A 16,323-nucleotide genomic window follows, 5' to 3' on the forward strand; every position below is an offset into this window, starting at 1 on the left:
GTGGACAATTTAGAGACCCAGAAGTTGAATGGGGCCGAACCATCAGTCAGTACGTGGAGGGGTGTGCACACGTACTGTTCCACCATGTTAGTGAAATGTTGCCTCCTGCTAACACGTTGCGTATCAGGTGGTGGTGCAGTTAGCTGTGGCGTGTTGACAAAAGTTTTCCACATCTCTGCCATGCTAACCCTGCCCTCAGAGGAGCTGGCCGTGACACAGCTGCCTTGGCGACCTCTTGCTCCTCCTCTGCCTTGGCCTTGGGCTTCCACTTGTTCCCCTGTGACATTTGGGAATGCTCTCAGTAGCGCGTCTACCAACGTGCGCTTGTACTCGCGCATCTTCCTATCACGCTCCAGTGCAGGAAGTAAGGTGGGCACATTGTCTTTGTAGCGTGGATCCAGCAGGGTGGCAACCCAGTAGTCCGCACAGGTTAAAATGTGGGCAACTCTGCTGTCGTTGCGCAGGCACTGCAGCATGTAGTCGCTCATGTGTGCCAGGCTGCCCAGGGGTAAGGACAAGCTGTCCTCTGTGGGAGGCGTATCGTCATCGTCCTGCCTTTCCCCCCAGCCACGCACCAGTGATGGACCCGAGCTGCGTTGGGTGCCACCCCGCTGTGACCATGCTTCATCCTCATCCTCCTCCACCTCCTCCTCATCCTCGTCCTCCTCGTCCTCCAGTAGTGGGCCCTGGCTGGCCACATTTGTACCTGGCCTCTGCTGTTGCCAAAAACCTCCCTCTGAGTCACTTCGAAGAGACTGGCCTGAAAGTGCTAAAAATGACCCCTCTTCCTCCTCCTCCTCCTCCTCCTCCTGGGCCACCTCCTCTTCCATCATCGCCCTAAGTGTTTTCTCAAGGAGACATAGAAGTGGTATTGTAACGCTGATAACGGTGTCATCGCCACTGGCCATGTTGGTGGAGTACTCGAAACAGCGCAACAGGGCACACAGGTCTCGCATGGAGGCCCAGTCATTGGTGGTGAAGTGGTGCTGTTCTGTAGTGCGACTGACCCGTGCGTGCTGCAGCTGAAACTCCACTATGGCCTGCTGCTGCTCGCACAGTCTGTCCAGCATGTGCAAGGTGGAGTTCCACCTGGTGGGCACGTCGCATATGAGGCGGTGAGCGGGAAGGCCGAAGTTACGCTGTAGCGCAGACAGGCGAGCAGCAGCAGGATGTGAACGCCGGAAGCGCGAACAGACGGCCCGCACTTTATGCAGCAGCTCTGACATGTCGGGGTAGTTGTGAATGAACTTCTGCACCACCAAATTCAGCACATGCGCCAAGCAAGGGATGTGCGTCAAATTGGCTAGTCCCAGAGCTGCAACGAGATTTCGCCCATTATCACACACCACCAGGCCGGGCTTGAGGCTCACCGGCAGCAACCACTCGTCGGTCTGTTGTTCTATACCCCGCCACAACTCCTGTGCGGTGTGGGGCCTGTCCCCCAAACATATGAGTTTCAGAATGGCCTGCTGACGTTTACCCCGGGCTGTGCTGAAGTTGGTGGTGAAGGTGTGTGGCTGACTGGATGAGCAGGTGGAAGAAGAGGAGGAGGAAGCCGAGAAGGAGGAGGTGGCAACAGGAGGCAAAGAATGTTGCCCTGCGATCCTTGGCGGCGGAAGGACGTGCGCCAAACAGCTCTCCGCCTGGGGCCCAGCTGCCACTACATTTACCCAGTGTGCAGTTAGGGAGATATAGCGTCCCTGGCCGTGCTTACTGGTCCACGTATCTGTGGTTAGGTGGACCTTGCCACAGATGGCGTTGCGCAGTGCACACTTGATTTTATCGGATACTTGGTTGTGCAGGGAAGGCACGGCTCTCTTGGAGAAGTAGTGCCGGCTGGGAACAACATACTGTGGGACAGCAAGCGACATGAGCTGTTTGAAGCTGTCTGTGTCCACCAGCCTAAATGACAGCATTTCATAGGCCAGTAGTTTAGAAATGCTGGCATTCAGGGCCAGGGATCGAGGGTGGCTAGGTGGGAATTTACGCTTTCTATCAAATGTTTGTGAGATGGAGAGCTGAACGCTGGCGTGTGACATGGTTGAGACGCTTGGTGACGGAGGTGGTGGTGGTGGTGTTGGTGGTACATCCCCTGTTTGCTGGGCGGCAGGTGCCAACGTTCCTCCAGAGGCGGAGGAAGAGGCCGAGGCGGCAGCAGCAGAATAGGCCGAGGCGGCAGCAGCAGAAGAGGTAGCAGGGGGAGCCTGAGTGACTTCCTTGGTTTTAAGGTGTTTACTCCACTGCAGTTCATGCTTTGCATGCAGGTGCCTGGTCATGCAGGTTGTGCTCAGGTTCAGAACGTTAATGCCTCGCTTCAGGCTCTGATGGCACAGCGTGCAAACCACTCGGGTCTTGTCGTCAGCACATTGTTTGAAGAAGTGCCATGCCAGGGAACTCCTTGAAGCTGCCTTTGGGGTGCTCGGTCCCAGATGGCGGCGGTCAGTAGCAGGCGGAGTCTCTTGGCGGCGGGTGTTCTGCTTTTGCCCACTGCTCCCTCTTTTGCTACGCTGTTGGCTCGGTCTCACCACTGCCTCTTCCTCCGAACTGTGAAAGTCAGTGGCACGACCTTCATTCCATGTGGGGTCTAGGACCTCATCGTCCCCTGCATCGTCTTCCACCCAGTCTTGATCCCTGACCTCCTGTTCAGTCTGCACACTGCAGAAAGACGCAGCAGTTGGCACCTGTGTTTCGTCATCATCAGAGACATGCTGAGGTGGTATTCCCATGTCCTCATCATCAGGAAACATAAGTGGTTGTGCGTCAGTGCATTCTATGTCTTTCACCGCTGGGGAAGGGCTAGGTGGATGCCCTTGGGAAACCCTGCCAGCGGAGTCTTCAAACAGCATAAGAGACTGCTGCATAACTTGAGGCTGAGACAGTTTCCCTGGTATGCATGGGGGTGATGTGACAGACTGATGGGGTTGGTTTTCAGGCGCCATCTGTGCGCTTTCTGCAGAAGACTGGGTGGGAGATAATGTGAACGTGCTGGATCCACTGTCGGCCACCCAATTGACTAATGCCTGTACCTGCTCAGGCCTTACCATCCTTAGAACGGCATTGGGCCCCACCATATATCGCTGTAAATTCTGGCGGCTACTGGGACCTGAGGTAGTTGGTACACTAGGACGTGTGGATGTGGCAGAACGGCCACGTCCTCTCCCAGCACCAGAGGGTCCACTAACACCACCACGACCATGTCCACGTCCGCGTCCCTTACTAGATGTTTTTCTCATTGTTATGGTTCACCACAACAACAAATATATTATTTGGCCCAATGTATTGTATTCAAATTCAGCGGGATATAAATTTGAGGCCTAGTATTTAGGCGCTGGGTGACCGGTATGGATTTAGTGACAGAATTAGACTTGGAAATGCACAGAAGCGTGTGTGTGAAGTTATTCTGAATGACCCTATGTGCACCTTCAATATGATCTACCCTTTTAGGGATAGATTTCAAATAGCTCTGATATAGCAGAAACGACTAAATTATGAAATTGCTAAATTGGGAATTGTATTTCAACCCAGAACAAAAAATGTGCTTTGACGGACACTAAATAACTTTCCCAGCCACAACAGGACAGCGGTAACGAGAGATTTAGCGGGATATAAATTTGAGGCCTAGTATTTAGGCGCTGGGTGACCGGTATGGATTTAGTGACAGAATTAGACTGGGATATGGCCAAAAAATAAACAGACTATTGCTGGTTAAATGCACTTGGTGTGACAGCTTCACCCTGATGTAGGCTTTAGCCAAAAAACAACCACACCATTGAGGGTTAAATGCACTTGGTGACAGGCGCAGCTTGCCCCTGATTTAGTATATGGCCAAAAAATGAACAGACTATTGCTGGTTAAATGCACTTGGTGTGACAGCTTCACCCTGATGTAGGCTTTAGCCAAAAAACAACCACACCATTGAGGGTTAAATGCACTTGGTGACAGGCGCAGCTTGCCCCTGATTTTGTATATGGCCAAAAAATGAACAGACTATTGCTGGTTAAATGCACTTGGTGTGACAGCTTCACCCTGATGTAGGCTTTAGCCAAAAAACAACCACACCATTGAGGGTTAAATGCACTTGGTCGCAGCTTGTGCTGGCGCACCACAAGACACAAAATGGCCGCCGATCACCCCAGAAAAATGTGACTGACAAACGGTCTGGGCAGCCTAAAAACAGTGAGCAATTGAGGATCAGCAGCTCAATGATCCACAGCTGCAGATCGATCAGTTAATCAAGTCCTTTGGAGGAGTTAATCTGCCTAATCTCGCCCTACTGTCGCAGCCGCAACCTCTCCCTACGCTAATCAGAGCAGAGTGACGGGCGGCGCTATGTGACTCCAGCTTAAATAGAGGCTGGGTCACATGGTGCTCTGGCCAATCACAGCCATGCCAATAGTAGGCATGGCTGTGATGGCCTCTTGGGGCAAGTAGTATGACGCTTGTTGATTGGCTGCTTTGCAGCCTTTCAAAAAGCGCCAAGAAAGCGTCACAAAAGCGCGAAGAAAGCGACGAACACCGAACCCGAACCCGGACTTTTACGAAAATGTCCGGGTTCGGGTCCGTGTCACGGACACCCCAAAATTCGGTACGAACCCGAACTATACAGTTCGAGTTCGCTCATCCCTAATCTTGACTACACCCTTGAGATGCTCTGCAAAGGTATCTTGGGACCGTAAAGTGTGCTTTGCGGAAGTCACCATCCGCTACTGAACAGTTCTGGTCCTGTAATAGAAGCACATAAAACAGATTTAAGATACATTATGAAGGACTGAATAAACAATTGGCTTACAAATAATCCTTGTTTAACCCGACCGGTTGTAGGGTATTTAACCGACGGATCCAGGACATCTCTCTCTCTTGGAGCACCGCTTGGCGGTCCCCCCCTCGTCTAAGGGGAGGGATCCAGTCAATTACCTGGAAACGTAATTGGCTGATGGCGTGTTTGTGTTGTAGAAAGTGTTCGACAAGAGGGGCATCCGTTTTTTTGGTACGGATGTTCGATTTGTGTTGGCAGATTCGTTCTTTGATTTTTTGAATGGTCTGGCCAACATAGCCGAGGCCGCATGGGCATTTGATGAGGTACACCACGAAGTTTGTCTGACACGAGAAGTGGCCTACAATCTTAAACGTCTTCCCTGATGTAGGGTGAGTGAAGGTGGGACCTTTCGTGACGCTGCTGCATTGGGCACATGACAGGCACGGGTACGTGCCACTAATAGGTGAACCAGTGATGGTGGTCTGGATCCCGGAGCCCTTGTTGCTCCCGATGTCAGATTTAACTAATAAATCTCTGATGTTTTTTGCTCTTTTATAGGACATGAGTGGCACTTCTTTGAAAACATTGGGAAAATTACCGGCAAGGATGTGCCAGTGTTTATTGATGATTTTTTTGATCTCCCTACTTTGGTGTGAGAATGTGGTGACGCATGGGATACGTTTTTGGCCGGAAGATTTCGAACGCGCCTTTGGTGTCAGTAGATTGTTTCTTGGGATCTCAGCTATTTTTAAGGTGTGTGAGTCAAGAATATAGGATGGAAAGCCCCTTGCCAAAAATTTAGATGACATCTCGCGGAGTCTGTGGTCCAATATTAATGGGTCGGATACGATCCGTTTAACCCTCATCAGCTGGGATTGTGGTAGGGATCGAATAAGGCCTGGGGGATGGAAGCTAATATACCTAAGTAAGCTGTTTCTGTCAGTGGGTTTCGTGTATAAATCAGTGGTGATGGCTTTATCCCTTACCTTCAGGCAGACATCCAAAAAGGAGATCTCAGACTGGTTGGAGCACAAAGAGAGAGAGATGCTGGAAACGCCGGTATTGACGCCCCTCCCCATGTGCCAGCCAGTATCAGGTGCCTCCCCCCCCCCCATGTCCCAGTATCATAGTGCCATCTTCCCCCCCCACCACCACCACAAAAAAAGTGCCAGTATCAAGTGCCTCTCTCCCTTCCCCCCCCCCCCATGCCAGTATCAAGTGCCTCTCTCCCTCCCCCCCCCCCATGCCAGTATCAGGTGCCTCTCCCCCCCCCATGCCAGTATCAGGTGCCAACCCCACTCCCCCCCATGTGCCAGTATCAGGTGCCTTCCGCTCCCCCATGGCAGTAACAGTCGGGTATTAAAAAAAAATAATGAGTGTGCTGGTGCAGCTGTCATGTGTATAGATGTAGCAGAGCTGGGTGTGTTTAGGCATCTGTCATGTGTATAGATGTAGTAGAGCTGGGTTTGCTGGGGCAGCTGTCATATATAGAGATATAGCAGAGCTGAGTGTGCTGGGACAGCTGTCATATAGATATATAGCAGTGCTGGTGTGTTGGGGGCAGCTGTCATGTGTATAGATGTAGCAGAGCTGGCTGTGTTTCGGCAGCTGTCATGTGTATAGATGTAGTAGAGCTGGGTTTGCTGGGGCAGCTGTCATATATAGAGATATAGCAGAGCTGAGTGTGCTGGGACAGCTGTCATATAGAGATATAGCAGTGCCTGGTGTGTTGGGGGCAGCTGTCATGTGTATAGATGTAGCAGAGCTGGCTGTGTTTTGGCAGCTGTCATGTGTATAGATGTAGTAGAGCTGGGTTTGCTGGGGCAGCTGTCATATATAGAGATATAGCAGAGATGAGTGTGCAGGGACAGCTGTCATATACAGATATAGCAGTGCTAGGTGTGTTTGGGCAGCTGTCATGTGTATAGATGTATTTTTTATTTTTTTTTCCCCAGTCAGTTGTAATGCAGCCTTTATGGCTGTGAGGGTAAATGCTTTGCCACTGATTCACTAATAGATTGGAGGTTGTGGGTTTGAATCCCAGACCAGGAGACTTTAGCAGACAGTAAAATTTGATCACACTAGCGGCTGCTGTGAAGGGGCCCTAAACACGATATTTAACTAACTTGAAAATAAACTGTCACACAGGCTGCTGGGGCGCCGGGCCCCCTTGGCAGCCCGGGCCCCGAAGCAGCTGCTTCCCCTGCTTCCCCGGTAGTTACGCCACTGTTCCAGCTACAATTCTCGCCTTGCAAAGTTTTCTGCACAAGTAAAAAAAAAAAAAAAAAAAAAATGCAACAACCGCAAGGCAACATTCACACTTGCTTGGCAAAAAATACTATGGCTTTTAGTTCTCTCAGCCTCTACATCTCTTATCAGCAGTAGAATCTTAACTATACACATGTGTGAACGTGTAATCTCACCTACTTTATGGGTTGATCTCTTCTTTCCTTTCTCCTTAGTCCTGGCTTATAACATGATCTCTATGACCTTTTATAAATTGACTTGAAGAAGCTCCTGACCTTTGTCACCATAGCTGATTTCTGGCCAGGAAATTTTACAGATTGGCACAGTATACTCAGCTTTCCTGGAGCCTAGTACACATATGAGAGGAATCTCAGGGAAATATAATGATCTCCAACCACTTTTCCTGTCATTGGATGACAATAAATATGTATACTCCTCAACATTGAAATTGCAATACCAAGGACAAACCATAAGGCTAATCAAATCGAAGAAGTAGCAGGTTTTATCTGCGGATAAGCAAATTTTCAATCACATAACTCAAATCGGTGGCATGAGGGAGGAGCATAAAAGCCTGATTGAAAGAAAACTTTTTTAGACACATGAAACCTACAAAAATCACATCAAGTGGTGTGGGATGATTGTGCGATGCCTCCTGTTCGTCAACATGCCAGTTATTGCCACTTGTCACAAATGAAGAGGGATAGAATCCTTTAAATGAGAGACCTTGGTTTATCACTCCAGCAGATCGCTATACGTCTAGGCCAAGATGTCAGCACTGTTTAACATTGCATCTCCCAGTGGTTGGGAGAACAAAGACAAAGTGGAATGACAGTAAGAGGTCCACAGAGGTGAACCTCTGCATGGACAGATCATCTAATTAGAAGAATGGCGTGTAGTGATCCATTCTGTACTGCAAAGGAAATTGGACATCACATCCCAAGCCTAGGGTGGCAAACAGTGTCTACACAAACCATTAGAAGACATTTGCATGACGATGGAGTACAAGCCAGATGTCCAGCTACAGGTGTTCCATTAACCTCACGCCACTGCTCTCAAAAGATATCATGATGCACAGCAAGACAGCAATAGATGCTGGAGTGGAGCATGAGTCCCGCTTTTCTCTCGGATGCAATAATAGCCAAAGATTGGTCTGTACACCACATGGGCAACGCCGTGAAGAAGCCTTCACACCGGTCCTACTCCGGAGATTATGGTGTGGGGTAGTATAATGTATTGTTGTTTCACCCCTCTAGTCTTCATTTCAGGCATACTAACAACTCAGCATTAAATTAATTTGGTGCAGCCATTTCTCCAAAGTGTCCCAGGAGCCGTTTTTTAACAATTCACCACCAGACCGTAGGTTGTTCGTGCTACTGTGAGCAGCCTGCCTGGTCTAAACATGCTACCATGGCCTGCAGTGTCTCTGGATTTATCTCCCATCAAGTACATCTGGGACGTCATGGGTCAGCAATTTCAAAGGGAGATACTAGCATTGGATCTTGCTCATTTGTGTGCCCAACTGCATGTTGTGAATATTTAGCTTCCATTTTTCTATCATTAGCATGTTGTCAGTCCATCCTGTGATCTCCATAATTCTATGTCTTTTAGGTTGTGTTGTTGCAATTTCAATGTGTAGGAGTTTTTATATATATAACAAAAAATGGCAGCACTAGCACTAAAACAAAACAAACAGGTGCAAGCCCAAGGGGTGTACGCTATTACCCAAAATACAAAAAATAAAAGAGGGCAGCACTCTTAAAAAGAAAGCGTAAGTCCTTTATTCACCCATTTGGTAACAGCTGCGTTTCAGATCAACAATAGAGCCTTTCTCAAGAAGAATGAATACGTGTATTCCAAAACGCGCCGGCAGAAAGTGTGGACCTAGGAGGCATCTGTGGAACCGTGTGACGTCACACTGAAGGTCCGTTCCCAAGGATTACTTGCCGGGCTTCCCCTTGTGCGCACAAGCTGCTGGTCGTGGCTGCGCGTGTCTGAGGGTGGAGGTTGAACATTCAAACTCCGCCAGCATCACCTAACAGCAAACAGGACTTTAACTATATGACCAAGGGCAAGTATGAGACTCACTTTATGGTTAAATAATTGCATGCTTTGGCCAGCGGGTATTCTTATTATATGTTTAATAACAGCAAGCATATTCTGTATATAAACACAAGGAGACATCTGCACCCAAAAATTGATAATTTTTTAACCATTATTTACTTTAAAAACCATAACAAACCCAACACCTATCAAACAGTCTTTTTGTTACCACCGGCTGCCATCCGTTTACCCCTAGCCATATTTGTAGCTGACACTGACATTATTATTGCTGTCTTGGCGCTAAATAGCTTATTCTTTTTAATTGGACCCGAAAATTCCCTCGTCTCTATTTACCCGATATATTACATCTCAGAGGATAAACTGTTTAGAGCTAATACTATTTTCTGTTTCAAACGCAGATCCTGGAGTCTTAGCCGTGAGATCTGGATTGTGTTCTGTGTCTGAAGTAGAAACCAAATGTATCAGAGAAAATAGGGTCTTAGCAACCACAATATTAAATTGAAGATAAACATTACTGTAAATGCTAAGTAGCTGCATTATCATGAAATTTCTCCTTTTATCCTCATAAGTTTTATTGTGTTTTTTTTTATAGGAATCGTCTCCCTGGTCTCTCTCTCCATGTTATCCTATGAACGCTACCTTACAGTGCTGAAGTACACAAAAGTTGATGCCACTAACTACAAAAATGCCTGGATTTGTATTGTTGGATCTTGGCTCTATTCTTTCTTCTGGACGACACCTCCCCTTTTTGGCTGGAGTAGTTATGGACTTGAAAGCTCAGGTACCACCTGTTCAGTAGTATGGCACTCAAGATCACACAACAACGTATCATACATCGTGTGCCTCTTCCTATTCTGCCTGGTCTTACCCCTGCTCGTCATGATATTTAGCTATGGTCACATTGTTCGAACAATCCGAGGGGTAAGTTTCTTTACACTTTGCTTATTTACGGTAATTACCCAAATTCATACTTTTGGTTACTTTTCAAAAGGAAGCAAATAACACCACGCAACCCCAATATTTTTTTCGTCTGCTACTAGGCAAAAACCATTTGCCCTATAGTTAATCGAGTGTGCGGATTACAAATCTGAAGTCAGAATTGTTGTACCACGTCACAAAATTTTGCTATGTATAAGTATGCCTAAATGAATTAAGCACTTGGAAAGTATTGAATAAATTTGAACAGAACGAGTTTTACTCCAACAATTACCTGATCTACATTAAAGTTTGAAACAGTGTATGCAAATGCATTAGAATAACAACATTTCAAAAAGTCTAGTTTTTCAGTTTAAAAGTCTTACTTGACCAAGGCCCAGTACTGTTAAAAGTTCTTCAGGCATCTGCTTTTGCGTTTGTGAACGGTCATGTTTTCCCATTGCAGCCCCCATCATGTTGGGATTCCAGAGGCCTTGATACCTGTTCTCCATTGTAAAAATATCTTTATGAAACCGCTCACCATGTTCGTCACTTACGTGTCCCAAATTGGGTGGGAAAAAGTCAAGATGGGAATGTACTGTATGAAATGCACTTTCAATGACATTTGGCAGTCACTTTGTTCATATGCTGTAAGCATGTTGTCTACTAATTCAGCATAGTTTGCAGCTCGTTTGTTCCCAAGGAAGTTCTGCACTACTAGCACAAATGCATCCCAAGCTGCAAGACGCACTCGCTTTGTCAGATTTTTGCGCTGATCATAAGTAGTGTATTTGCCACATATCCCATATGTAGCAGAAATTGTCTGGATCGTTAACACATTTGCGTTTTTCTATCTTAAGTTTCAAAACTGATAGCACTATAACAGATCACTTTATCAAAATCTGTCCAGCTTGCCTTATATACTTACTACTGACATCAGCCTGAGTGCGTCCGAACAGGTCTGCACATGTCCATTGGAATATCGCCAGTATAATGTATTAGTATTATAACTGAATAGGCTTTACATGCATAACTTAACCCTTTATGGATCTCCACCATACATGTAAGGCGGAAGTCTGGTCCCCAAGCATGGCGCCCGCTCGCACGTGCAGCAGGCGCCATATAGGGTTACCCCCTGTACGGGAATGACCCGAACAGTCCGGGTTTGTAATCCTCTGCCCGGGTACAAGCCTTTCTCAGACACGGGCACAGGATTAATTTCAAACTGCAGTGCAGACTGTCTGACTTGCTCGCTCACGGTCCTGACAGCTGGCGGTGAGTGAGCGGCGGCGAGCTGTGAGCGGCCAGAACTCCGGGACCGGCTCGAACCTGAAGAGGACGAGGCTGCCGGTCAGGATGGATTCGAAGCCGGAGAGCTGGGGGCTGCGTGTGGTAAGGAGCAGGAGCACGAAGACACTGCTGAAGGAGAGCAGCAAACCCTCGCCCCACAGCATGGCGACTGAGCCGCTCTCACTCCCAGATCTGGCCAGATAACAATGAGACGAGCTGCGGGCCTGCGCTCCTCCCGCCCCCAGCTCTTCTGCTGCACTCCTTTCCTACCACGACACCTCCCCTCTCCCACGGTCTCCGTTACCGGGACCAGGAAAGTTGCCGGACTCTCACACATCACTCTACAGTCAGTGTGCCGGCCCCAAGTGACAGTTCCTGGGGATGAGGGCCACCTTACTCGAACTGGGGGTCACTAATGGGTGCATTATTCTTAATAGGTGGCACTAATGGGGGCATTACTCTTACTGAGGGCATTATTCTTACTGGGGGACACTAATAGGGGGCATTATTCATTCTGGGGAGCCCTAATAGGGCCATTACTCTTACTGGGGCACACTAATGGGGGCATTATTATTACTGAGGGGGCACTAATGGGGCATTACTATTAATGGGTGCATTACTATTACTGGGGGCGCTAATGGGGCTTTAATATTCCTGGGGAGCCACAGTATGACAGCGACTTCACAACCCATGTTAAACCATGCCCCCACAACCACACACTCTTTTGGGTGTGGCTTAACTTGCCTGGTACTTTTTGTTGGGAAAGGTGGCAACCCTAGCGCCATAGCCACCGGGTTTCTGCTATTTTAAATAGCAGAGACCTGCGGCACATGTATGTGATCAGACATAAGGCTGGTTGCATACATTTTCCCTTTCAGATGCTGTGGTCACGGCATCTGCACAGTCCGGAAGCAGAAGTCGCGCACTTACGCTCCGGTAACAGCGCTCCCTGGCTGAGATCGGGGAACCTGTTACATTGATCTAATAGGCTGTAGCAGGCTTCGGTGCCTATTAGATGACTATACCAATACAGGCCACTAGGTGGCAGCATTGTATTGGTATAGTGCAAATTAAGTGTTCAATGGTGTTTATATAGACATCAATGAACACAATAGGCAATCTAATGATTGCAAGTTATTGCCACCCAAGGTGACTTAAAAAAAGTTCAAAAAATTTGCAATTTTTTGTCACTTCAACTACGCATTTTTTGTTATAACAAGTGATCAAAAAGTCGTGCACACTTCAAATTGGTATCACTAAAAAGAACATATCGTCCTGCAAAAAATTAGTTATGTGCCCCATACACATAACTACACAAAAGTTATAGGGGTCAGAACATGGTTATGAAAAAAACATTTTTTTTTCCTCAAAGGTTTTAAAAAAAATGTCAGTATTAAAGCGCAAGAAAACTTATACAAGTGTGGTATCGTTGTAACCGTACTGACCTGGAGAATGAAGATAACAGGTCAATTTTTCTGCATATTATACAGTGTAAAAAATAAAATATAAACCTTTATCAGAATTGCGTTTTTTTCCCAATTCTACCCCATTTGGAATTTTTTCCCCGTATCCTACTACATGGTATGCAACTGTAAATTGTGCCATTAGAATTTACAACTTGTCCCGCAAAAAATAAGCCCTCATAAGGCTTTGTGAATTGAAAAATAAAAAAGTTAACACTATGGGAAGGCGGAGAGTGAAAAACAAAAACGCAAAAATGGAAAATCGCAGGGTCCTTAAGGGGTTAAAATCTAGACATGTCAGGCAAATTCCGAGTTCATATTTGGAATCAGCGCGCTCATTTTAGTATAAATCACATGTTTTTCTCTCAGCAGAAAAGTCATTGTTCCGCGATGTAATTAAATAAGTTGTTTCATTAAGTCTACCCCTGTGTATATCCCCTGTTAGGGTATATGAATGTCATTGACAGTGATGGCCAGTTCTCATCTTTTTTCACAAGTCTGGCGAGACACAGGTAAGCCCTTACCTCTACCTGTGCGCGAGCCGGTCTGAAAACAAGTGCGGTCAGCGGGAGCAGGCAGTTCTGAGAACAGCCACCGGGGGCCTTCATCGGGCTGTTCTCGGAACTGCCTGCTCCCGGTGACCGCATTTGTTTTCAGACCGGCTCGCGGCACAGGTAAGGGCTTACCTGTGCCTCGCCGGACTTGTCAAAAGAGATGGCAGCCCGCAAATGTTCGCGGGCGAACAATGCGAACTGGCCATCACTGGTCATTGACTGTATTGCATGGACAACAATTCAGCATAATGGTCACCATGTAATACTACATTTCCCCTGTAGCGGCCACTGTTTGCCTAGGTGCCAGGACGCAGGCCCATGGTGATCAGCTGATTCATCATCTCTACTAAATAATACATTTGAAACGAATTACAAAGTTTGATTAAACTGTGTGATTTCACTTATTTCTTATTTTATTATTATTTTCACTGATTTTCTTATGGTATGGATGCTACAAATGTTTTGAAATCTGGAGTAGGTGTAATGTATCTAGGATTGTTGATTTTCCGCAGATAATAAGGTATTTTGGGAAGTTTACGGACCATGAATTGATGAAGTTGTCATGTTCTTGGAACTATTCCATGTTGACATTCCTTTTAAGATGTGGGGAATTGTTCTCATTTAGGCCTCATGCACACGACCGTTCCATTTTTTGCTGTCCGCAAACCGCAGATCCGCAAAAAACGGAAGCCGCCATTTGCGGAACGGGTGGCCCATTGTAGAAATGCCTATTCTTGGTCCGCATCCGAGCAAAACTGCGGCTCGGATGCGGACCACAACAACGGCCGTGTACATGAGGCCCTATATTAAGTTCTGACCTATCAGCATGTTACCTAATGTAGCGGGGGTCACCAGACTAGGCAACCTTTTTAGTGTGTCTAGTTCTGGTGCAGACATGTCTGTGTGTTAGGCCTCCTGCACGCGACCGTATGGCCTTTTCAGTGTTTTGCAGTCCTTTTTAAAAGTTTTTCAGTTTTTTCTTTCAGTAGTTGTGTCCGTTTCCGTTCCGTTTTGCCGTTCCATTTTTCCGTTTGGTTTCCGTTTTTTTGTGGATCGCAAATGAAAACTGAATCATCGCATATACAGTGTACGGTAATGACATCGAAAAATTGGGCTGGGCATAACATTTTCAATAGATGGTTCTGCGAAAACGAAACGGATATGGAAGACATACGGATGCATTCCGTATCCGTTCTTTTTTTTTTTCAGCCCCATTGACTTGAATGGATCTGTCAGAAGAACAAAAAAATAAACAGGAGTGGGCATCTGTTTGAGCTATTTCCGTCTGACATCCTTTTTTTTTAGATGCAATGCATGCAGTATTTTTTTTCCCATCTAAAAAAAACTATCTCAGATGGAAATGGCTCAAGCAGATGCCAACTGATGCAAAAGGATCCGTTTTTTTACAGGATCCTGTTTTTGTTTTTTTGTTGACTTCTTCTGATGGATCAGAAGAACAGAAAATGAAATGGAGATGTGAACTTTCCTTTAGCTAGACAAAATCTGAAGAGGTTATACAAAATGACCCACATTTGTGGACATTTAGTTTAGTTGTCTTAAACTGGGTTTGAATTTTTTTTTATTGAAGTGAATGGGGCTGAGCGCGATACCAAGCACAGCCACTATACGGTGTACGGCGCTGTGCATGGTAAGCATGGAGGTCTTCTCTTCTCACAGGAGCGCCAGTGCCTTCTCAAACAGCTGATCAGCGGAGGTCCATGGTGTCAGATCCCCACGATCAGTATTTACAATTCAGGAAACCTTTAATCATTTAAATATCTGCATGAGGCATAAATACATGCTGAGTTTTGCAGCAAACCAACATTTCTGTCAATGAGTGTATTTAGCCCACAGAGCTTTGCCTAAATTCGATACAGCTGTATCCACTTCTGACCTAAGGCTGGGTTCACACCTGAGCGTTTTACAGCGCGTTCCTACGCGCTGTAAAACGCACAACACTGGAAAACCAATGCTTCCCTATGGACCTGATTCACACTTGAGCGTTTTACTGCGCGTTTGAACGCGCTGTAAAACGCCCGACGCATAAACAAGTTCTTGAGCTTTTTTTGGGGCGTTTGTCGCGCGTTTTGTCCCATAGACTTCAATGGGAACGCGCAACGCTTGATTTTCGCGCGTTTTTGACACATAAAACGCGCGTTCGAACGCGCGTCTTGGATTTTGCAACATGCAGGAAAAGGCCCAACACCAGGTGCAAAGCACAGTTTTGGAGAGAATCCAGCATGGAGGAGTCTCTCTGTGACACCGAGAACCTCATCAGGCTGGTGCAAGGAAAACGCTGCCTGTATGACACACAGGATGCCAACTACAAAAACAGGAGGAGCAGGCAGCAGGCCTGGGAGGATATTGGCAAAAGCATCTGGCCAGATTGGAGCAGTTTAACCAAGACAGTGAAACAGGAAAAAGGTATTTCCATGTGTGTTGTAATGTGAAAAGTAAACTCCTTGTGTGCAGTGGTGTTGCAGTGTCCCAGGGGGTCAGTAGTGTATGCTGGGCTTTGTAGTGCAGATTGACCACTAACCTGGGATCCACTGTCGTCTTCAATTTTGGTCAAATACTGGAACAGGCAGGTATTAAAAGTTCGTGACGCCAGTGTCAATTAAACGGTGACACGCCGTGTAGGGTATGGTAAAAGAATGAAGCAAGCACAGGATAGCCAACAAAAACTGGAACTTTTACTGAATATCAGTCAGGATAATACATGGACACAGGTAGAGCACAGTTCCATGAAAGACGGTTGGTTTTCCATAAAGATACAGGTGGTTCTTGGGAATTACAGAATGGCCGGTCTTAGCAATGTATAATACAGAGTGTTGATTGCAGGAGATGCAGTACAGGCGGCTTGCACACTATTCCTGACTGGTCCTGACACATGTGACTTTCCTTCCAAGGTCTAATGCCCTTTATCTGGCGTACCCTTGAAGCTGTCCTTATCTAGTACCTCCTCTGTTATCTTGAGTACCTCTTGCTTTATCTGATCGGCCTCTGTGGTCATCTGTGTCTTGGTTGGTGACTTGCT

The 16,323-nt window shown here is 46.8% G+C and overlaps 1 protein-coding gene across 1 annotated transcript in view; it reads left to right on the forward strand.

The window, feature by feature from the left end:
- LOC122919395 (pinopsin-like) overlaps positions 1–16,323 on the forward strand; it is a 109,427-nt gene that overhangs the window by 58,986 nt on the left and 34,118 nt on the right. Inside the window, exon 2 of the mRNA XM_044268399.1 lies at positions 9,657–9,985. Coding sequence (XP_044124334.1) covers positions 9,657–9,985 — 329 coding nt within the window. The remainder of the gene's footprint in view (positions 1–9,656; positions 9,986–16,323) is intronic.

Source organism: Bufo gargarizans, chromosome 9 (genome assembly GCF_014858855.1).
Source record: "Bufo gargarizans isolate SCDJY-AF-19 chromosome 9, ASM1485885v1, whole genome shotgun sequence".
Lineage (NCBI taxonomy): Eukaryota > Metazoa > Chordata > Amphibia > Anura > Bufonidae > Bufo > Bufo gargarizans.